General features: G+C 38.9%; 1 protein-coding gene and 1 pseudogene across 2 annotated transcripts in view; one reads left to right on the top strand and one right to left on the bottom strand.

Annotated features, from left to right (window-relative positions):
- The first annotated feature begins 4546 nt into the window (after positions 1 to 4546).
- LOC129656163 (heterogeneous nuclear ribonucleoprotein A1-like) lies at positions 4547 to 7330 on the top strand (annotated as a pseudogene).
- Positions 7331 to 16003: 8673 nt separating this feature from the next.
- SELENOF (selenoprotein F) overlaps positions 16004 to 24373 on the bottom strand; it is a 40374-nt gene continuing 32004 nt past the window's right edge. The window contains exons 4-5 of one of the 2 annotated variants that reach the window (XM_055585282.1): positions 19587 to 19636; positions 16004 to 16862 (exon numbers count right to left, since the gene is read on the bottom strand). In XM_055585282.1, the coding sequence (XP_055441257.1) occupies positions 16731 to 16862; positions 19587 to 19636 (182 nt within the window). In that variant the 3' untranslated portion in view covers positions 16004 to 16730. The remainder of the gene's footprint in view (positions 16863 to 19586; positions 19637 to 24373) is intronic. The other variant, XM_055585283.1, reaches the window with a different exon arrangement.

Genomic DNA, 24373 nt, shown 5'->3' with positions numbered 1-24373 from the left:
CTCTGCTCTGAGACTTACAGCATGTGAGCTTTTGAATGAGTCCTTCAAGAGTGAAATCTCTGTTTCTTTTAGCTTTCTAGATCTTCTGACTGTAAATACCATTGGTTGTTGAAGCCAGGTGTTCTCATCTGTTCCCCTTGGGGCCCCTGGGCCAGGGAGCCTGATGTGGAGCTCAGTTTCTTTGCTCCTTGGAGAAGACCTCTGTGATTGTGATATTCCTCCCATATGTGGGTCACTGACTCAGGGGTGTGAGTCCTGACTATGCCACATCGCCGCCCCTCCTACCTGTTTCGTTGTTGTTGTTGTTTTCTGTATGCCTTTAGTCGTGGAAAATCTTTTATGCTAGTACTTCAGATGGTTCTCAAAGCATTTGTAGTCTTGGTGTGTCCATGGGAGGAAATGAGTCTGGTTCTTCCTACTTTGCCATCCTGACCACCTTCCCCAGCGAGGAATACTTAAAGAAGGGACTACTTACAACAGTATCTACATAACCAGACATACTATCATTATAACAAAACTCTAAGGAATGGCAAGGTACCCCAGGGCTAGTGACAGTAAGGAACCGTTACTACTCCTAGATAGGATTGGGGCAGAGAATGAAACAGTTTCCCAAACCCAAACTGAGCTGATGGAGGGAGTTACCCAGCAAGGGCTGTAATCTTTGAACCTAGCCACTGAGCCAGGGGAATCCATACCCCGACCTCTCTCCCCTTTCATCCCCTTTCCACTACTTTCCTACTGGCTGAACCCAACAGGAAGCCAGAGCACAGAAAACCTGTTGATGTGGTCCATCCATACAGGTCAGCCTACCAGGACACAAGCAGATGGAGAGAGGCACAAGAGCAGGCAGAAAGTATTGACAGATCTGAAAGGTCTTTTAGTCCCATGATTAATTAATTTTTTTTTTTTGCAACAGGAATGTTTATTCTTTACATATTGGACTTAAGAAGGAGTCTAATGGAAAGCGATGGAGATTATGAGATTGAGGGAGTGTGGAGAGACAGCTGGTCAAGTGTCCCTCACTCTCTATGGCAAACTCTGGGGCACTGCCAAGAAGCCCCCCTGCTAGTAGAACATAGTTTGAACATCACTGATAGTTTAAGCTGTTCATTTTTACAGATGAGGAAATTCCTCAGGCAGAAAGTATTGACAGAAATTCCGAAAGCTAAGTAACTTGCTAAAAGTCTTCCGGTGAGTTAATGGCAGAGCTGAGTTTACTAGAGCTCGGGCCCGTTGGTCACGAGTTCAGTGCTCAAGCACTATTCGGGCACAGGGGGGTGAGTAGGGAATTCCCAGAAAAGGAAGGCTATAGGAGTGGAAAAGCAGGCAGCATAATTCAAGTTCACAGTTACACAGCTCTAGGTTCCAATCCTGACTGTGAAACTTTGAAGCCAACTTTTTATTAAATCTCTCATCCTTATTTTCCTCATTGGTAAACTGGAAATAAAAATACCTGATGTTTACAGCTGTTGAGAGGATAAACAAGATAATATTTAATCCTTAGTATAGTATCTGGCACTGAAACCTCATCAATAACAGCTGGTTGTTATTAATAGTAACTCCGTTTAAGGGTTTCTAAAATTATGCAGATAGCTCATTGACATACTCTGAGAAATGTCCAAGCTCAGAATGTGACCAACCAGGGAAAAGGCTCATAATGGACATTTGTAGATTTTCACCTTCCTAGCATTCTTCTCTCTTGGGAGGAATGCTTGGGGTGACCGATCCAACTCCAGCACCAGGATGGTGTGACCCAGGCCTACGCCAATCAGTGAAAAGTCCATCCTCCAAACCGTAGGGCATTAATCCAAGGATGGGTACCTTACCCAACTTGTCAGTTTAGGGTAAACCCCAGGATTTTGGCAAGAGTTACTGGGAAAGAAGTGCTCTTCTCAACTAGGACTGTTAGCAGAAAGGAATGATATCAGTCTGGGGATGCTGGAGACACATATGAAGTCATCTCAGAGTAGGATCAAAGGCAAGAGCTTAGAGAATCCTGAGGACATCACCTGGGCTCCTAGGTCAGGGGCTAGCAAACTGTTTCTAGAAAGAGCCATGTAATACTTTAGGTTTTGCTGGCTGTAAGGTCTCTCTTGTGAGTACTCAGTACTGCTGTTGTAGCTTGAAAGAACCATGAACAATATGTAAAAGAACAATCACGGCTGTGCCAGTAAAACTTTATTTACAAAAACAGGCAATGAGTTATAGTTCGCCAGCTCCTACCCAAACCATACCTAAAGCCAGATAACCTTAGGACTTCTCAGTTAGGTTTGCCATTAAATTCCCTTTTTGGCTTCGTCTGAGTAGATTTCTCTCACTACAGTGGGAAAAGTCCTGATATAAATTTCCATTCGATAAAATATGATCTTTATCTAGTAGGTCACAGATGCACTAATGGTAGAGAAACTGGTCATTTCTGTCATGAAATAGAAGCTTTTAGGAGGAAAAAAAAAATCCCTTTGTAAGTCCATTCTGCCAGGGTCATGTGCTGTTGCCACAGAAGTTGGATTTTAACTGGAGTTTATCTCTTCCTTGTCACAAAGAAGAAACAAGTACTCCTATGAATCTTTACCTTAGAGCAAAGGGTCCACAAGAGACCAAAGTACTCACTTGACTGAAAGACAAAATGATCCCAGAGGCTGACACTCACAAATGCTCAAGAACCCTGTAGAAGAGCTCTTATTCAGTTCATGTAAAAATGAGAGCTGGGGTTTGTTTTGTGGAGGGGAAGAACTGGATCTGTAGAAAAGTCAGGCCCAAATGTTCCTGTTGAGGGAATTTATCGCCCTTCTTTGGAAATGACCCTAAGGAAGATCTCGTGTTTCTTGGGTCAGAGCAGCTTGTTCTATCTTTTCTGACTTCTTACTGTTACTCAGACTTTCTTTGAGTTAATCTGACTTATTTGAAAGCTGAACCCTGCAGTGCTGATCTCGAAATATTAAGTGGAGCTCCTTCTGGCAAGTATCAGATATTATAAGTAAGTGTCTCCTTGAGGACTTTCAGTCTTCACTGAACAACTCAATGTGTTAGGAGCAGTAAAGAATTTAACATTCAACTATGTCTTTTCCTGAAAATTGAATGAGTATCACCAAAGTGGGATATATTCAAACATTAAGCTGTACAGAGCAAACCTGAAATTATATAGCTGTCAGAGGAATGAGATTAGTATAGTCACTCGGAGCTTCTATAACAAAGCATCGAGACTGCATGGCCAAACAACGTGAGTTTATTTCTCACGGTTCTGGAGGCTGAGAAGTTCAAGACCACCAGATCTGGTGTCTGGTGAGAGCTGGCTTTCTGTCTCACAGACGGCCATCTTCTTGTTGTGTCTTTACGTGGTAAGAGCTCTTTCAGGGCTCTCTTGCTGCTGCTGCTGCTAAGTCGCTTCAGTCGTGTCCAACTCTGTGCGACCCCATAGACGGCAGCCCACCAGGCCCCACTGTCCCTGGAATTCTCCAGGCAAGAACACTGGAGTAGGTTGCCATTTCCTCCTCCAATGCATGAAAGTGAAAAGTGAAAGTGAAGTTGCCCAGTCATGTCCGACTCTTAGCGACCCCGTGGACTGCAGCCTACCAGGCTCCTCCATCTATGGGATTTTCCAGGCAAGAGTACTGGAGTGGGTTGCCATTGCCTTCTCCGTCAGGGCTTTCTTAGAAGGGCACTAATCCCATTTAAAGCTGAAACTCCAGTACTTTGGCCACCTCATGTGAAGAGTTGACTCATTGGAAAAGACTCTGATGCTGGGAGGGATTGGGGGCAGGAGAAGAAGGGGACGACAGAGGATGAGATGGCTAGATGGCCTCACCGACTCGATGGACGTGAGTTTGCGCGAACTCTGGGAGTTGGTGATGGTCAGGGGGCCTGGAGTGCTGCGATTCATGGGGTCGCAAAGAGTCGGACACAACTGAGCAACTGAACTGAACTAAACTGAACTGAACTGAATCCCATTCACCAGGGCTCTACCCTCATGACCTACAGCCTTCATCTCCTAATACCTTTACATTGGGGGTCAGGATTTCAACATATGAATTTGGGGTGGGGAAACACAAACATTAAGCCCATCACAGAGATGAGTGTGGGTTTGAGAATTTTGGAGAGGAAGAGTGAGGACATACTGGGTAGAAAGAGTAGAGAGAATCACTGGGACAAAGACGTGGTGCTGTAATGAACACTCCATTTACTTTAACAAGTTTTCATGAAGCACCTCCCTTGTGCCAGACACTCAACTCAGCTTTGTGAATACAATAGTAATAAGAGGCACAGGGTCTCTGTTCTTGTAGCAGTCACACTCTAGTGGATTGTGCAGGAAACACCCGTGTAAGGAGACAGAATTTTATTCCCATCAATTGTTAGAGACGAAGTGGGAAGGAAAGAACAGGCCAGATGAGCTGGAGGAAGATGGAAATGGAGTGACTGTTTCAAGAGAGGACTTGATGAAAATGCCTGGTATTTTAATCTATAATATGCAGAGAGGATTGAGGTGGGGAAATGGTGGCCAAGTGTGGGAGGGTGGTGGGAAGACTGAACTTTGGCCTTGTGCTTCTTCTTGTGTCTCTTTTTATCTGTTACCTTGACAACCTGGATCCTCTTTCATTTCAAACTACGAGTAGGGAGTGTTTCACTTGTTCAGAATCTTGCAAAATGAGGACCAGTGATTCTTGAGCTGAGTTGAACTGGCACTGCTGAGCTGATGCTAAGATATTATGGAGAAGCAACTCTGTCTTCTTAGTCTCTGCCCCCAAGAGGGATTCCTCTGGAGTCTTTGTAGCAGCTTCAACAAACATGAAAATTACTGTGTAAGACTGTGCATCATTTCAAGAACTTTCTCAAGAAAATGCTGTAATTTTTAAAATGTCTGTTCTGAGTGTACAAGAAAAAGTACCTTCAGATGTACAGTTCTAATTCGGATTCTTCTTTAAAACAAGTTTTCTCATAGAAAATTGAACTTCATTGAGAAAGAATGTTAAAGAAATAACTATTTATGGTGCTAAGTCCAAGAGAATAGAGTTTTCCAAACCGTACAGGCAGAGCATAAAAAACAAAGACCTTTGGATAGAGAAGGTGAGGGCTTCCTTTCAGATGGACTGTGCTATTCCCTCCTGAGTTCTGTGCAAGTGTCAGGTGATGGTATAAACTCTGGGCGGATGACACAGGCGGGAGAGAACACTTCTGTACCGTGGAGGCGACAGCTCTAAGTTGGAGAAATAGAAAAGGGCCCTTTGGAAAACTTAAAGTAAGTGATGTCATTGTCACTTAGCAAAATGTTTGCCTCATATTATGAAATTTAAGTGAGCCTCTGAGGAATTTTGTTTTACAGATTAAAAATAAATCAGGCTTTCTGCCTGTGTACACCGCCGAGAAAGCATCGTTGAAGTTCCCCCATCCCACCTCCATTGCCGTCATGTCTGAGTCAGAGTCTCCCAAAGAGCCTGAACATCTGCGGAAGCTCTTCATCAGAGGACTGAGCTTTGAAACAACTGACGAGGGTCTGAGGAGCCGTTTTGAGCAATGGGGAACGCTCACAGACTGTGTGGTAATGAGGGATCCAAACGCCAAGCGCCCCAGAGACTTCGGGTTTGTCACATACACCACGGTGGAGGAGGTGAAAGGAAGGCCACACAGGTGGACGGAAGAGTTGTGGAACCCAAGAGGGCCGTCTCAAGAGAAGATTCTCAAAGACCTGGTGCCCACTTACCTTTGAAAAAGGGTTTTGTTGGTGGCATTAGACACTGAAGAACATCACCTGAGAGATTATTTTGAACAGTATGGGAAAATTGAAGTGATTGAAATCATGACTGACCAAGGCAGTGACAAAGAGAGGCTTTGCTTTCGTACTCTTTGATGACCATGACTCCATAGACAAGATTGTCATTCAGAAATACCACACTGGGAATGGCCTCAACTGTGAAGTGAGAAAAGCCCTGTCTAAGCAAGAGATGGCTAGTGCTTCATCCACCCAGAGAGGTCAAAGTGGTTCTGAAAACTTTGGTGGCGGTCGTGGAGGTGGTTTGGGTGGGAGTGACAACTTTGGTCGTGGAGGAAACTTCAGTGGTCGAGGTGGCTTTGGTGGCAGCCGTGGTGGTGGCGGATACGGTGGCAGTGGGGATGGTTATAATGGATTTGGTAATGACGGAAGCAATTTTGGCAGAAGCTACAATGACTTTGGCAATTACAACAATTAATCTTCAAATTTTGGACCCATGAAAGGAGGAAACGTTGGAGGCAGAAGTTCTGGCCTCTATGGTGGTGGAGGTCAATACTTCGCCAAACCATGAAATGAAGGTGGCTATGGTGGTTCCAGCAGCAGCAGGAGCTATGGCAGTGGCAGGAGGTTTTAATTACTGCCAGGAAACAAAGGTTAGCAGGAGAAGAGAGCCAGAGAAGTGACAGGGAAGCTACAGCTTACAACAGATTTGTGAACTCAGCCGAGCACAGTGGTGGCAGGGCCTAGGTGCTACAAAGAAGACATGTTTTAGACAATACTCATGTGTATGGGCAAAAAACTCGAGGACTATTCTTGTGATTAATTGTATAATAGTTAATTTATAACAATTGTATAAATTTAATTGTATTTTAGTTTCTGTTCTGTGGAAAGTATAAACCATTCCAACAAAAGGTTTTAATGTAGATTTTTTTTTGCACCCATGCTGTTGATTTCTAAATGTAATAGTCTGATCATGATGCAGAATAAATGTCTTTTTTTTTTTTTTAATGTGCTGTGTAAAGTTAGTTTACTGTGAAGCCATTTTGGTTAACTACCCCAACAGTATGAAGTAAGAATTCCTTCAGGGTGATGCCAGGTTCCATTTGAAATTTATTTACAACCTGCTTTGGTGGAGAAGCTGTTGTCTTCAGAACCTTGGTGTAGTTGAACTGACAGTTACTGTGTTGTGACCTGGAGTTCACCATTAAGAAAGTCACCCATGCAAAGTCATGGGTTGGTTTTTTTTTTTTTTTTTTGGTTATTAATGATTGTTGTCACATCCTATGCAATATATCTAAATTGAATTATGGTACCAGGTAAAGTTATAGGAATGAAGCTTGTGTATCATCCATTATGATGTGTAATCAATAGAAAATTTAATACCTTCTTGAAAAAAAGAAAACAAATCAGGTTTGGGTGACTTACACAAGATCCCTGAACTCAAAGTCAGAAATGAATGTTGTTTTGTTATATAGGGGTTACTGCTGCTGCTGCAAAGTTGCTTCAGTCGTGTCCGACTCTGCGCGACCCCATAGATGGCAGCCCACCAGGCTCCCCCATCCCTGGGATTCTCCAGGCAAGAACACTGGAGTGGGTTGCCATTTCCTTCTCCAATGCATGAAAGTGAAAAGTGAAAGTGAAGTCGCTTAGTCGTGTTCGACTCTTCGCGACCCCATGGACTGCAGCCCACCAGGCTCCTCCGTCCATGGGATTCTCCAGGCAAGAGTAGTGGAGTGGGGTGCCATCGCCTTCTCTGATATAGGGGTTAAGAGGTACACAAAACACCCCGTAAATGGGTCCTAAGCTCGGAGTCTTGGGCAGGAAGACCTGGGTTCTGAGAACAGCTGTCATAAAACAGCTGTCCAGTCCAGTCCATGGAAAGGTTTTTGGCCAAGACAGTTGTTTAAAATTTTTTCAGCTGTGGGTGATTTTACATGGAATATGCCTTTTCTCTTTGCCTGAGTTCTTATCACTCCCTATTAATTATATCTGACCTTGGTATTACCTGCCTACCCTGGCCCCTAATGCCATTTAAATTTCTAACACTGGGCAGAGAGAAGGGGCCGCGAGGGACAACTTGCTATTATTTGTGGAATAGGCAGAGGAGAAGTAACTAATGAAGGATAGAAGAGAACTAAGAAAAAGTGGTGTGTTGAAAGCAAAAGTTATTCTAAGACAGAAGTGAAATCAGTACAGAAAATTCAAACATTAATAGAATGAGAACAAAGGATTAGCAATTAGATTACTGTTTGAAGTGGGTAAAACCAGATTATGATTGGATTAAGCAATGCAAGGAATTGAACTAGGACTAGGGGCCAGTGTAGTTTTGACTAAAAAAATAATTATTCAGACTTATAATCCAGCCTTCTCATTGATACACAGCAGTCATCATCAGACTTATGTTTCTAGAAAACAAAATTTCATTGCATCTTGGCTACATTGTCATACTGACTCTGTGACTGATGGAAGGACCTTAACTAAGTCATTGGGGGAAATGAAAGAGATGCCAAGAATTAAACAGGTTAAGTTCTTGGCACAAGGAAGCACCGAAGGTCTTTTAGAAGCCACTAATGCATTTTACATGATCGCTTAATTTCAGGAAATCCTGACTCATTGCCCCTATAGAGTAAGACGCAAAGGCTGATCTCAATTTACAATCCTGTAAACCAGTTTTGAGTACAGCAGAAATTATTCTTGGCAGAAATATGTCTGTTTAGTGCCTATTTTGAGAATGTCTTGGTATGCGTGTGTTTTATTTTCTTTGAGAAAAAACAGACTTTATTTGGGATGTTCTGGGAATGATTAAGACTAAATGGGCAAGGGAATACCTCCTGGCTTAACATTTGAATGGGAAATGGGGATACCATCAACAAATCTATGCAGTCAGACAAATGAACCCTTGATAAATGGCCCAGATGAAGCTTGAATAAGAAAATGAGAAGTTAGAACCAGTTTGCTAAACCAGGGTGCCAGTGCTGGGTAACGTGAGAACCAGATGCTACTAACAGTGTCACTGAAAGTTTAACCTCTTTCTGATTTAATCCTCATCATAGAGTATTCACAGTGGCTATTATTAACCATTTCACCGATGAGAATAACATGAAAAAAAAATTAGATAACTGAGCCAAACTCACACAGTAGGTTAGTGAAGAGGCCAGGCTAGATTCCAAGTAAGATCAGCACCACTCTAGATCTCCTATTTCCTCTTCTGCCTTCCTCAGCAACTACTCCAAACCTTCTTTACAAGTCTGTTGCTCACTGCTTTGTCTGCTCTCTACAGTCGTGATGAATGACCCTGCCCCGGCATCACCGGAAGCGGAGGTCCCTGACTGCCATCCTGTGCTCCTACCGTGTGAGCCCTGGCCATGTATGCCATCCCGTTGCTTGTCCTCCAGGCTCTCCCTTCTGCTCAAAGGCATGTCTCTCTGCACATTGCCTCTCTTCATTTCACGTTTTCCCTGGCATTTCCCCCGCTGTCTATAACACACTCAAGTTTCTCTCAGTCTAAAAAAAAAACTTATCCTTCAACTCTCAAATCCAATCTAGCTTCTTCCTCTCTCATTCAAATTTCTCCCATCAGTTGTCTCTATGTCCCACCTCCCAATTTCTCTTCAGCTCACTTCTCCCCTAGCCACCCTGAAATTTAGTTTCAGGCAGTGTTATGGGCTGAATTGAGTCCTTCCAATTATGATGAAATATGATGAAATCCTAGCCCTCAGTGCCTCAGAATGCAATGAGGACACAGAAGAGGCAAAGTTCTCTAACGTGTCCCAGTTCAGTTCAGTTCAGTCGCTCAGTCGTGTCCGACTCTCTGCGACCCCATGAATTGCAGCACGCCAGGCCTCCCTGTCCATCACCATCTCCCGGAGTTCACTCAGACTCACGTCCATCGAGTCGGTGATGCCATCCAGCCATCTCATGCTCTGTCGTCCCCTTCTCCTCCTGCCCCCAATCCCTCCCAGCATCAGGGTCTTTTCCAATGACTCAACTCTTCGCATGAGGTGGCCAAAATACTGGAGTTTCAGCTTCAGCATCAGTCTTTCCAAAGAACACCCAGGACTGATCTCCCGTAGAATGGACTGGTGTGCCCCAGTGATCATGAAAAATCATGTGAGGCAAAATACTCAAAAGAGAGGGCAGAGGGGCTACCTTCATAGAGAGCTGGCATCAGGGAATGTGAGTCTGAAGCAAATGTATCATTTATTCCAAGAGACATCACAAGAAGGGGAAACAAAAGTCAGACACCAATGGGAAAAAATGACAGGAGTAAGAGAATCCCCAGTTGTCGATTTTCGCCCTCTTGGCTTCTCACTGAAAAGTACTGTGATTCTAGTAAGTTATACATAATGGAAACCTGAAGCTTTGCTCTACATTGATACTCAGCTATTGAAAAGAATTCAGAAACAATACCTTCTCATTCTCAAATGCACCCACTTAAAAAAAATGGAGGTATTAGATGATGTTTCTCCTAGTTTACAAATAACTCTGTAAAGTTAGGATAAAATGCCTGGCCACACTGAGGACAGATTATACCCATCCCTGTCCTAACAGGCCAGTAACTCTGTGGAGAAAGATTACACTGATTTGACAGGAAGTATTTCTTCCAGAGCAGGCTAATTTACTACTCCCTAACTTTCCCCCTTCTGTTTGCACATCAGTTACAAAACATATTTTTCCCACAATTGTTTTGCCTTTCAGAAACTTCTGTAGCAACTGACATCACTGTTTACACTCAAAAGACGACTTTCTTCTTTCTGACATCTGTTAAATCTTTTCCTGTAAACAGTGTTAAATGATTCATTTAATCAGCTTTGATGGTATATCCTGTATACAGTCAAACATAAACACAATCTCATGTGTTACTGCTAATGAGGAAAACACCACCACTTTGATGAAGGCGCTTTGGCTAGGTGGCTATGAAGAGGAGCATGTCAAAATTCTGTTAAAAAATTCTGTTAAAACTGAAACACTGTCAGTCTGACAATCTCAGAACATAGGTTGTACGTGCTTAATCGCTTCAGTTGTGTCCAGACTGTAGCCTTTCAGGCTTTTCTCGCCACGGGATTTTCCTGCTAGAATACTGGAACGGGTTGCCATGCCCTCCTCCAGGGGATCTTCTTGACCCAGGGATCAAACCCGAGTTTCCTGCTTTGCAGGAGGATTCTAAGCCTGTATAGTCTAGACTTATGTTGACCCTTTCCTTGCAAATCTTTCTAAGCGAAAGTTAATCATTAATGCACAGAGAATTGCAAGAGGTATATTAGACTTCTCTAGGAAAACAGAATCAATGGAATCTTTTCCCTTCTCTATTTGTTTATACACAGATATACAAATATTTAAACCATTAAGTTTTGGGATGATTTGTAATGCAGCAGTGGAAACTAGACCAAAAGAGCTTGGCTGGGATCTGGGCTGGGCTTTGGGATAAGATCGAGCTGATTCTGAGTGGATAGGCAAGGGGTACAGCTGGATAAAGATTTCACTTTATATGGGGAGAAACGGAAGAGTCCTGTATTGTTAGGCTATGATGAAGAGTTATGAGTTTAAAGTAGATGAATTAGTCATTGTTCATAGGACTAGATTAGGCAGGAAACACTGAGATCAGATCAGTCTGGGCTATAGGTCCAGATGTTCAAGCCAGGAAGGAAGAAATGGGGAAACACTTCAGGCCAGGAGAATAGATTTCAGAATTTGGAATGGCAGCTAAAACAGTCTTGTTGAGTCATATAGGTATTTATGATGTGGGCGATCAGGTGAAACAGGAGCCACGGACATGGGTCAAAAGCTTGAATGTAGGTGAAACTGGGCACAAGAACTCTGGTACTAGTTACAGTGGGGGTGGTGACAGAAAGACTGCTATGGATATGGAATCACATAGTTTCAAGGCTGGAGCTCCATGTTCTTTCCTTGGAGCTAGAATTGACTTTAATGCCCAATTTAGAGGGGCAAGGTAGAATGCCCGGGTGTGGTGTGGACTAACAGGACCCCCTATGAGTCTGTATAACTAGTGAATAGTCTAAGGATCCTTGAGTATAGATACAAATAAACATTGAAATCTCATAGAACTTAACATTTTAGCTTAGGGTTGTCTGTGTTGTTCTCAAAGCAAGTTGATGAGTTATTTTAAAGTGTAAATTATACACTAGATGCTCCTAAAGAGGCTATAAGTGCAGTAGGTAAAGCACTGTTTACATAGACATATTTTCTGAGTGTGCCCATGAGAGTTGATCTTACCGGATTTTGTCACTCCCCTGATTGAGGTGTTTTTCCTTTTCTGGTTTTATTCCAAAAGCAACTCAGAGTGCAGCGAAAGTCGTAAGACAGCACAGACCCTCCCTGCCTACCTTCCCAACCTCACTTCCTACTATCCTCCTCTCTGGATCTCGAGTTTCCACACGTACTGACTTCTTGCAGGTGTGTGGAAGTGCCTGACTTCCTACCAAGTCTGGGTCTTGGCACGTACTCTTCCCTCTAACTGAAAGGCATTTCAAAGTATTCTTTTCTTAAATAGCTTCCATTTATATTTCAGGCCTTGGTTTACATCTCACATCCTCCAGAGGTCTCTGAACTACTCGCTCGTCTCCTTTGTAATTCTGAGTAACTTTTTTCTTCATTGTTTGTACCATAATTGCAATGATATATTTGTACCTTTATTTGTTTAATGGTTGCCTCTCACACTAGAATGTGACCTCTAGTAGATATGGGAACAGTTAAGTTTTTTTCAGGACTGCAATTGGGGAAGAGAAAAATAAGCTAAAATCCAGTAAAGTGAGAGAAGGCACAAGAAGCAGGAAAAATTGAGAGAGAGATCTAAAGAATTAAAAGAATTTCAGTCTTTAATTCACTTTTAGTGGAGGGCATAGTGCTTATTAACACTTAATGTCCCCAGATGATAAGGGTATAAAATGAGTACCCTTAATGAGAGATGAAGACTATAGATGTGCAGTAATTAGAACTCTTGTACATTGCTGATGTACAATGTACATTTTACATTTTACAATGTAAAATGGTGTAGCCACTTTAGAAAAGTTTGGCAGTTCCTTAAAAAGTTAAACATTGACAGTGTATTACCCCACTCCCAGGTTATGTATCTAAGAAAAATGAAAACATCTCCACACAAACAGTGATACATCAGTGTGTAGGGCTGTTATTCATAATTGCCACAAAGTGGAAACCCAGGTCTACCAAATAATAGATAAAATATGGTATATTCATATAAAGAACTATTATGCAGCCACAAAAAGAACCGAAGGACTGATAGATGCTGTAATATGAATGAAGCTTGAAGACATACTAAAGAAATCAGACACAACAGGCACATACTGTGATTCTGTTTATATGAAATGTCCAGAATAGGCAAATTCATAGAGAAATCCAGAGACAACCTGGATAGGTGTCTAGGACTGAGGTTGTTTGGGTGTGGGATTGACTGCAGACAGGTACAGGATTTCTTTTTTGGAGTGATGAAAATGTTCTAAATTTAGATTGTAGTGATGGCTGAATAATTCTGTAAATATACTAAAAAACCAGTGAATTGCATACTCTAAGTAGGTGAATTTTAAATATGAAATGTCTCAATAAAAATGTTAAATTATAGTCAGTCCTCATTACTCACAGTAGTTATTATGTGCTATAAAGTCACTGCAAGCACTTAACTGGTGAACACAAAACTACTGCTTTTAGGGGATACATAGGGTTAGAATCCTGGAAGCCTCTGATCACATTTTTGCTAACTTATCGGTACATAACCTTGCTTTGTGTTTCTGCTTAAAGACACCTTATTTAAAATATATTGCTTATTTAAAACATATTGCTAACAATGAACTCATGGCCAACAGCACTGTAACTCAAGCCTGAACAAAACTTACTTTAAAAAAAAAAAAAAACTTACCTAAAACGAATCTCTTCCCAGAAGGCACATCGCAGCTTTCTTGCACTTATTAGGAACACCAGACAGCATTTCAGTACTACGCTTGAGAGCCATTCTTAAGAGTGAAATCATCAACAAAAAGCCCAAAAATGCAAAATACGTGGCATTAAATCAACTGTGAAAAGGATGCTTGTTCACAGCATGGGCTGAAGCAAGGCGGAATGTCACTTTGTCTGACCTTGGCTGGGAATGTGTGCATGGGGCACTCAGATTTTTCACTGCTTTGCACGCATCCGTGGCCGACTTCAAAAGCGCCAAGAGTATTGTGATTGGGTTACAATTAAATTTCAATGAGCAGGTGAATTTGCAAATATGGAATTTGTGAATAAGGGTCAACTTTAGCTTAGTCTTTCTACCAAAATGGTTTTTAAAAAACATTTTGAACTTTAAGGTCTAAACTTCAGTCTTCTCATAATACTAGATAAAATGTTGTATGTATTCGTAGTCTGTTTCAAGACTAGCTAATAGGAAAGAACTAGTTTTAGAGGTCTCAGATCATTCTTAGTTTTATTCCTTTAGCATTTCTAGGCAATCATGTTTCATGCTAGATTCCTGGGTTAAAGACCAGTTTGAAGGCAAAATGAAAATGTTTATTTTAATCAGCAAAAGTCTAATTTGAATTTATCACAAACACATGTGATCTTCTCCTAGAAAAAGTTGTCTGTCACCACAGGATGTAATTAGAATATACTTTAGTTTTTAAGTAAAAGAAATACTTACCTAGTTGTGCTCATATCTGTAATCTGTACTCCTACTTTCCATATATTTGTAGACACGCTTTCACATGGTAGCTACTGCCAATTCTAATTTCCAAAGTATTTCAGTTTTGCTTTAAAAAATATTTTATGCATTTTATTAACTTTAATTTTAGATTGGCTTTCAAGTCTCAAATCCTCTTAAAACAGGAAATGTCAGCTCTTGCTCATAGCTCCTTGTAAGAGGCTTTTGCCAAATTCAGGAATTTAGAGACACATTTTAACTGCTTTACGTTGTAAGTAACAAAATGTTGGCATGGGGAACAAATTTATAAATATCAAGTGACTATTACATATCCATATCTGTGAACTTGAATAAGCTTAATCAAATGTCAAAATTTGGCTATAAAATGGTACTATTTTGGATCAGTATTTATATACCCTCTTCTTGGTAATCAAGATTTGTTTCTTTAAAAAGGTTTTAGCTGTTGATTGGAATTGGTGAAAAAGAGTTGGAACTGGCTAATTAACTCAAACTTCCCAATTAAAATAGTAGAGCTTGGTAGATAACACATTTATTCATCAACTCAAGAACTTAAAAGTTTTTCAAAGTTTAAGGTTCTTCAGTCTCTTGATCTCTAATAACAACTTGGATACAATAGAGTTTTCAGGCTTCTCAATGCCAGATAACTCATTTGACTGGCTCCTCCTGTTTCTGTGCCAACCCCAGAAGTTCTGAAGTTTCACCCTTTCTATCCAGCTGTTTCTCTGTATGTGGCAGCAACTCCTCTTTTGCTGGTTTTTCCCCACTTTCCATGATTGGCTTCACTTCCTTTTTGTTCTGAATAACCACCATTTGTTGTTATTTTAGTTGGTAAGTCATGTCCAACTCTCTTACGTGACCCCATGGGCAGAAGCCCACCAGGCTCCTCTGTCCATGAGATTTCCCAGGCAACAATACTGGAGTGGGGTGCTTTTCATTCCCCAGGGCATCTTCCCGACCCAGGGACTGAACTCCCGTCTCCTGCACTGGAAGACAGATTCTTTATCACTGAGCCACCAGGGAAGCCCAATAACCACCATTAGGGATTAGTATATTATCCAGGGCCTTGTACTATCAAAGTGATGGCTCTCTCCATTACTATGGATGACCAAAAATAGACCACAGCTTGTATGCCAGGACTTATAGCATTTTTTCATTTTCCAGCTGGCTTTTAAAATGTCTTAATTAAAATGACATGTCACAAAATGCCAGTAAATATTAACAACTGACCTCTGTTAAATATTCTACATTTCCTGGCAGAGCTGTCTTTAAAAGAATTTCAAATACCCTTCATTAAGATAGTTTAAGAATTTATTCTAAGATTGAGTTAATACAGTAAGATTTTAGACCAATTTAATTTAGTAAGAGGTGTAAATGACCTAAAGTCATTTGGACGAATGCTGGTCTTAGTGAACCATCTTTTAAAAGTCACTTTCATCACACAAAAGACTAAGCAAAGTCATTTTAATAGCTCATAAAAAAAGATGTATTTTAAGAGATGTTCCTTATATAATAAGGTATTAATGAAAATGTGTTCAAGTGTTTTTTGGCTTGAAACAAAGGCTTATATGAAAATAAAAATGTACTGAGAAATGTGTCATTTTTTAAACATGAAAGATTTCAAATTCAGATAGATTTTTGAAACTTTTTATTTACATTTTGGTCTTACAAATGATCATTTTTAAATTGACTTTTCCATAAGAATGTAAAACACAAAAATTTGCTAAGTATCAGGTCCACACAAATCCTCAGGAAGGTTTTCTGTGTAGTCTTCATTAATGCAAAATCTTTGTGTGAATATTTCACTCTTACTGTAGATCTTGAATCTGTTTTACAATAATGCAGCCATAAAGTCTTTATGCAGTGCATTCATTATAAACTATACGTTTCTATTAAAAGGAAGGCTGGGTGTACAAAAATATGAGAGGATCTGGGGACCAGGCAATCTGTTGAGGCTCGGTATGTCTTACTTGCTTTCAAGTTTGTTGTCGTTACTTTCAAAGAGCACACAGCACACAAGGCACAATAATCATCTCCCTTATTAATCTAATTTAAAAATCTGTTGTTCATAAAACTGACCAATTATCACAAACTATCATTTGCATAATTAACCACAAGTCTATTAGAAGGCCTTCTGTTACTAGTGGTATCAACAAATGAAGGATGGAAACTTATAAAAAAGGGTTTTGTTAACTTCTTACCTATCATGGGCTGCGCTGCTGCTTGAACTTTTAATTAGATGTTTAATGCCTCACAGTAAAAGACTGATCAATGAAAGAAAACAAAACTAAATTATTTTCTAGGTGCTACAGTATTTCATTGGACAAGGTAACAGAAAGATAGGACAAAATTTAAGATTTATATGCGTTCCAACTTTTCACTCAGGAATTCTTCTACACTGTCTGTGTTCCATTTGAGGATGCTTAGTTCTTCAGCAATGTTCCCACCGTCGTCCAAAAGCTTTAGCACAGGGTCTGAACCGCGAACATACTACAAAAAAGAGGAATATAAATTTCTGCTTAGAAGGAGTCTTCTTAAGCTTCAACCAAAATCCAAACCAATTCAATCTAGCTTAACTAAATTTAATAATAATAAGCTTTTAAAGTCTTTTAGGGATTTCATAAAAAATAGGGGAAAAAACCCACACTTTACTTCTGAAGAGAAACACTTGCTGGTATCAAGACAGTTTTACTTGGGGTTTAAGCTTACTTTTGAATATAACAAGTGTTTATTGCATACATGAAGAGAATGATAATTAAGAGCAATGTTAAAAAAGACTGTGCCTACTAATTATCAGATAATTCTGCACTGACTTTCATTCGATTTCTTAAACCAGAGAAAATTAATTTTGTTGTAAATAGTTATAATTTGGTTGGATTCCTAAAACTTCAGACCTAAGTAGCAGGGTCCAATATTTCGCCTGAAGGCTCTGAGGAATTCTTACTCTGGGTAAATGGGATAACAAACATGATCCCATTCATTAAGCGATCAATCTTCAATGCTAAATTAAGGACCACATAACTAGAATGTAGCAGTGATGATAAAGGGAGCTCTGAGAACTTCTTTTAGCAATTATGCTTCAGTTTTTCCAGGTTTTCTAGGGTTGTGAACTCGGGAGATGAAGACAAGCTCTGATGTGATTATTAGCATTGGGTATATTCTCAACCCATTTGTGGCCCTCTAGGGTAATGAAGCAATAACATTACTACTAAAATCTTTTGGATCAGAATATCTACATAAACTGTGCTTTAAAACTTCATTTTTTAATTAAAAAAACTCATTTAGTCACAAAATTAGAAACTACATAGAACACAGCTGCAAAAATATTCAAATATTAAATCAAACCCAACAATGTATAAAGAATCATATACCATGACCAATTTGGATTTGCTCCAAGTATACAAAGCTGGTGCAATATTTGAAAATGAATTGATGTAATCCATTATTACCAACAGGCTAAACAAGAAATCTTGTATCAACAAATGCAGAGAAAGCATCCTGTCACATGCTACAACATGGATGAACCTCAAAGACATCACGCTAAAGTGAAATAAGCCAGTCATGAAAGGACAAATACTACATGATTTCACTAATATGAAGTATCTAAAGCAGTCAAAATCATAGAAACAAAGTTGGTTGCCATGGGTGGGAGACAGGAGAGAGGGGAATTAGTATTTAATGGATATAGAGTTTCAGTTTTGCAAGACGAAAAAATTCTAGATCTACTGCACAACAGTGTGAATATACTTAACACTACTGAACTGTGCTCTTAACATTGAACTTACCATCCTAACTGCTTTTAAGTTTTTAAATTTTTGACTGCACAGCATGTGGGATCTCAGTTCCCTGACCAGAGATGAAACCTGTGTCCCCATGGGGTCTTAAGTGCTGGACCACCAGGGAAATTTCTTAAAAAAATTTTTTAACCGTAATTAAAATTTTAAACAGTGAGCAAAAGATCTTAGATTCACCACAGAAGATATACAGATGGCAAATAAGCATGTGAAATGATGCTCAATTAAGAAAATGCAAATGAAAATGAGATAACAACACGCTTATTAGAATGGCTAAAATTCAAACACTGACAATAACGAATTTTGATGAATGTGGATCAACAGGAACTCCCATCTATTATTAAGGGACTGCAGCATGATATAGCCACTTTGGAAAACAGTTTAGCTTTGTAAGAAGTGCCCAACAGTCTTACTATATGATTCAGTAATTGTGCTTTAGGCAATTACCCAAATAAGATAAACTTGCTGCTGCTGCTAAGTCACTTCAGTCGTGTCCAACTCTGTGCGACCCCACAGACGGCAGCCCACCAGGCTCCCCCCGTCCCTGGGGTTCTCCAGGAAAGAACACTGGAGTGGGTTGCCATTTCCTTCTCCAATGCATGGAAGTGAAAAGTGAAAGGAAGTCACTCAGTCGTGTCCGACTCTTCGCGACCCCATGTACTGCAGCCTACCAGGCTCCTCCGTCCATGGGACTTGCCAGGCAAGAGTACTGGAGTGGGGTGCCACTGCCTTCTCCAAAGATAAACTTATGTCTACATAAAAATGTACACAGCACTGTTACTTGTAATTGCTAAAAACTGGAAGCAACCACCATGCCCTTCCATAGGTGAACAGAAAAACAAACCATGATATAACAGAACATTGTTCATATTATTCAGCAGTAGAAAGAAATGAGCTATTCAGCTACAGAAAAGACACAAAGAAAATGTAAATGTATATCAAGTTAAATCTGAAATCTGAAAAATCTACTGTATAATTCCAACTATATGATAATCCGGAAGAGCCAAGACTATAGAGACAGTAAAAAGGTCAGTGGTTACCAGGTGTTTGGCAGGGGGTGGGGTGTGGAGCACCGGGGAGTTTTGCGAACAGTGGAACTTCTGTATGATACTATAATGGTGGATATATGACATTATGCATTTGGTAAAACTCCTAGAACTGGACAAAGAATAAGTCCTAATGCAAACTATGAAATTCACTTAATAATGTATTAATATTGGTTCATCTGCAAATGTACATCAATGCAGGATGTTAATAAGGTAACTGGAGGATGGAGATGGGAGTATATGAAAACTCTAGAATCAATTTTTCTATAAACCTAAAATTGTTCTAAAAAATAAAAGTTAATTTAAAATATAAATAATTTTTAAATTAAAAAAAAAAATGCTGGAAAAAAAGGATCACATTAAAATTACATTACCTTGATTTGCAGTCCTTTGAATAGCTTGGGTTTATCACTCCTGACGAAAGCTTAAAAGAAAAGAAAAATAGATTCAAATTGTTCACTTCCAGATATAAGTGACTATAAAGATCAATACAGAAAGGAGAAATAAATACACCAAATAAAAAAATTAGATTCTTTTCTATATGGGAAAACCAAGGAAGTTAAAACACCTGTAAGTAGAAAGACATCCCATATTCTTCAATGGAAAGACTAAATATTTTAAGATGTCATTTCAAGTTAATAAAAATCCCAAATTACAATAGGATTTTAAGGGCTTGACAAAATGACAACAAAACTCTGTAAGAGTATAAGAGTATATAAGAGTAAATGTTTGAGAATAGAGCAGTTTAGAAAAAGTAAAATATGGGAGAATTTGTTCAACTGTTATTTAATATACTATGTGATACTTATTATCAGAATGGATAAGACAAAGGAACAGATTAGGAAATCTAGAGAGTTAAAAACACCTCTATTTTTTTATACGGTAAAGCTATCAAGCCAGAGAGAGAGAAAGAAAAAGATTATGTATGCATGTGTCTGGGAGTTTGTGTGTGTATTATGCAATAAATACTTTTGAATATCTATTGTATACCAGACAGCAGAGATAAAGCTATATAAAACAGACAGGACTCCTGCTCTTATGGAGTCTCTAGTCTGGTGGGGAAGAAAGATGCTAAACAAGTAATCATATAACTGATAATCTGAATTGTGATAAGTGTTTAAAAAAAAGATTCAGATTATTACCATGACTTTTAACACGGACAACCTGGATAAATAAAATAAAATTTTCCTACACATGATTCTAAAGAAAATGATTTATAAATGTGCCTCTATAAAAATGCAAACACAGTATAGCAAAACACCACTAGAAACAAAGTTAAAGTAAAAATGACAAATTGGGGAAAATTATTTCTAACAGTATATAAGAGGGCTCCTATTAATAATAATAAAAAATACTAGGTACTAGAATGAACTAAGGACAGGAACATGTAATATACAAATACACTAGTGGTCACTAAACATTTGAAATAAATGTTCAACCTCAGAAAATAATCCAAGAACTGTCAAAACAATGAGGTAACCTTATTTGGAGTGGCAAAAATTAAAAAGAATGGTTAAGGTTAGAGACGGGGTAGAGAACATTTTGCTGAGGGTTAGCTGTGTGAGAAATATTAACGGACACATCCTTCCTGAAGGGTTTTTAGCAAAAAGAACCAATGTCTTAAAAATGTGCACACTCTTTAGACTTGCAAGTATCTTTCTCAGAATTTTATTCTGAAGAAACAATGACACTATATACGGCAAACAAAGATACAAGGTCCTGCTAACCAAGTCTGGATCTGAAAATAATCTAAGTGTGTAAAAGGCTACTGGTTAAATAAATTAACACGGACCTCACTCACATGTATGTGTGTTTCATACACACCCAATCATTTAAAAATTGTATTAATCTATATTTAGTGATATAGACACAAATGCATATAAAGGTTTAGAGATCAGTTTGTTTTCCATGGTTGTTAAAAAAAGATACATTGTTTTTATATATTTACATTAATGTATTTATATATTTATCTGTAAATATATATTTGCAAAGGAAAAAGCTTGGAAGCATTCAACGAAATTTAAAAAAAAAGATTAAGTGAGAAAATACAAAATACTTAGCAGAATACACCTAACAGTTCAAAACAATAACTATTATTTTAATAGGAGTTATATCTGGAGCAGAGGGTTTGGGGAAGTTTTAAATAAATACCTTCCTTTTTGGGTTACTATTGATCTACATTTTACCAAGTCTTTAGTAATGATCATATCTTAACTGTCCAAGTTAGAAAATTTCACAATATATTAAAAAAAATACAAGTAACATGTTTCATTTAGATACAAGACAGTTCTTAATACCAGTTCTATAATCATTTGCATTAGTTTCCAATTAGATTTTATAGTGACAGGCATGCTTTTGAGAACTTATCTTTTCTTTTTTTTAACTTATTTGGCTGCACTGGGTCTTAGTTGTGGCATGTGGGATCTAGTTTCCCGACCAGGGATCAAATCTGGGCCCCCTGAATTGGGAGTGCAGTTAGCCACTGGAGCGCCAGCAAAGTCCTGAGAACTTATTTTTTAAACTAAGAATCAACTAGCAATAGAACTGTACACATGTTTCACTACGAAGATTTTATATATGTGCATCTAGGACAACCAAACAAAAATTAATAAATACTTTTTCTTTTCAAGGTTTTGCAGAACTGTTGGAAGAGATTTAGATATCCCATCTGAATTTCCCCTACTATATTTAGTTCAAAATAAAATTGATTCTACTATTCTGGCTTATTAGAATGTCTTCTCTATTACGTTCATCCTTTCAGATTTGTCCAAATACCCCTGAGTCCCCAAATGAAAATGAGCTTATGATATCCTGTGGGTTTTATACCATTCCTTTGGCAAATGCTATAATGCACACCTGTGCAAAGCATCATTTAACACAGTTTGTTTACAACTACAAAAAAATATCTCTAGAGAAAAGAACTACTCTTAAATATTTTTTCGTATTTATAACAAAAGCTATAACTTTGTCTTTCAGAAGATTTTTAACAGGCTGGAATGAGGAATAAATTTAAAAGAAATATTAAGATGAGCCACTTAATGACTCATGGAGAGTGAAATAATGACTGTCTTCATCTGTTCTTTTCTCTTCTCTCTTATGTATAAATCCACAAGCTCCTAATTTTGAATGAAGGAAGTATCCATTAAATACACTGTAGTGGCAAAACACATTTTATAGGCGGTAAACTAAACTCTTAAAAGATATTTGAATATTTACTATATACACACAGCACTAGGATCGACTATATGAGAATATGAGACTTGCAAAAAACATCCCAGAGTAACTTATTTTTCTACTTTACTTTCTGCTGTTTTATTTTTTTAAATATTTTTTCTTTTATTTCTTTTTGGCTGCACTGGGTCTGTGCCGCTGTGTGCAGGCTTTCTCTGGCTGTGGAGAGCAGGGGCTCCTCTCTCCCTGTGGTGTGCGGGTTTCACATAGCGGTGGCTTCTCTTGTTGTAGAGCAAAAGCCCTTGGTGCACATCAGTAGCTGCGGCGCGTGGGCTCAGCAGTTGCTGGTGCTGGGGCTCAGCAGCTGGGGCACACAGCCTCAGTTGGCCCTGCACCATGCAGGATCTTCCCAGACCAGGGACTGAACTGGTTTCCCCTGCACTGCACATTCATTCTTAACTACTGCATCACCAGGGAAGCCCTCTGCTGTTCTAAAATAACTAACTAAATGATATCAGCCTGAAGATTCCTAGAGATTAATTCAGTCACTATTTCAAGGAAATGTTCTTATGCCATTTAACTATTTGTCAATTACCAAGGCAGATTTGTAAATAACAATTTAAAGTGATCAAATATACAGAAATGATTAGAAAACAGGTTAAATGATTCAGTTTCGTTAAGATTCCTATCAGCACGGCATTTGTGCAGCTGCCTAGAAGTCAGGGTAAATATTTGCTATATACACTGCTTAGAAAGTCATAGGACTGCTCTTATAATTCAGAAGCTCTTCAAAGTTAACTGAAGAGTATTAAAAAATAAAAATCTATCTTCCAAAAGAGGATAAGTGGGGATGAGGGGTAACAGGAAGGATATGTCTAGAAATAAAAATAAGTTGGAACTATTATTTTCAAAATCATAAACAAGTGAAAATATAGAAGCAAAATATACTTTGCTAGATATAATGATGTATCTTTGATCACATTAGAAGCAGTCATACAATGTACTCTATTGGTTTAAAGATTTAATAAATAAAGGCTTGCTGCTGCTGCTGCTACGTCGCTTCATTAGTGTCCGACTCTGTGAGATCCCATAGACAGCAGCCCACCAGGCTTCGCCATCCCTGGGATTCTCCAGGAAAGAACACTGGAGTCGGTTGCCATTTCTTCCTCCAATGAATGAAAGTGAAAAGTGAAAGTGAAATCACTCAGTCGTGTCCGGCCCTTCGTGACCCCATGGACTGCAGCCTACCAGGCTCCTCCGTCCATGGGATTCTCCAGGCAAGAGTACTGGAGTAGGGTGCCATTGCCTTCTCCGAAATAAAGGCTTACAGCAGGTACAATTAAGATTTGTGAAGTGCCAATACAAAGTTACATGGAATGATAATTAGGTATTTTACTGTTGATTAGAAATAAGTACATTTGAATCAGTATATATTCTAAATAAAAAGGTCATATCATATCCAGAAACAATAATACAAAGAGAAGAGCACCAGCAACAACAAGAGAACTGAATTCTCAAGTGTGCTCAATAAAAACTACTGGGAATCCATATATTTCTAAAATAAGAAAATTTACTATTGTATACAAACTATCTGGAGTGCAAAATCATGACTTATTTTGGTCCTTCCGATAAGACAATTTAAAAGCATTTAAAAACATTCAGAGAATGGCAATTTAAATAATTAAAAGAATCTGAGAAGACTGGAGGTACAATAATGAAGACAAGACAAACTAAAAAGATTATCACTTTTCAGATCAGAATAAAAAAGTCAGAAAAGGACTACTGAAGACTATATATTCATAAAAGGTATATAACCAATGTAAACATAGGCTTTTAACCAGATTTCCATTTGTCAAAAGTGGAACCTCCCTTGAATTGGATAACTTTAGTAAATAGCTTCATTTATTCAATACGTATCTGAATTCCTCTTAATATGAGGTACAGTGTTAGGATGACTGGGAGTATATTAGTGATAAAAAATTTAAAAATT

Source organism: Bubalus kerabau, chromosome 6, assembly GCF_029407905.1.
Source record: "Bubalus kerabau isolate K-KA32 ecotype Philippines breed swamp buffalo chromosome 6, PCC_UOA_SB_1v2, whole genome shotgun sequence".
Classification (NCBI taxonomy): Eukaryota; Metazoa; Chordata; class Mammalia; order Artiodactyla; family Bovidae; genus Bubalus; species Bubalus kerabau.
Note: the sequence above shows the minus strand (reverse complement) of the source record. Positions and strands in the feature narration are given on the sequence as shown.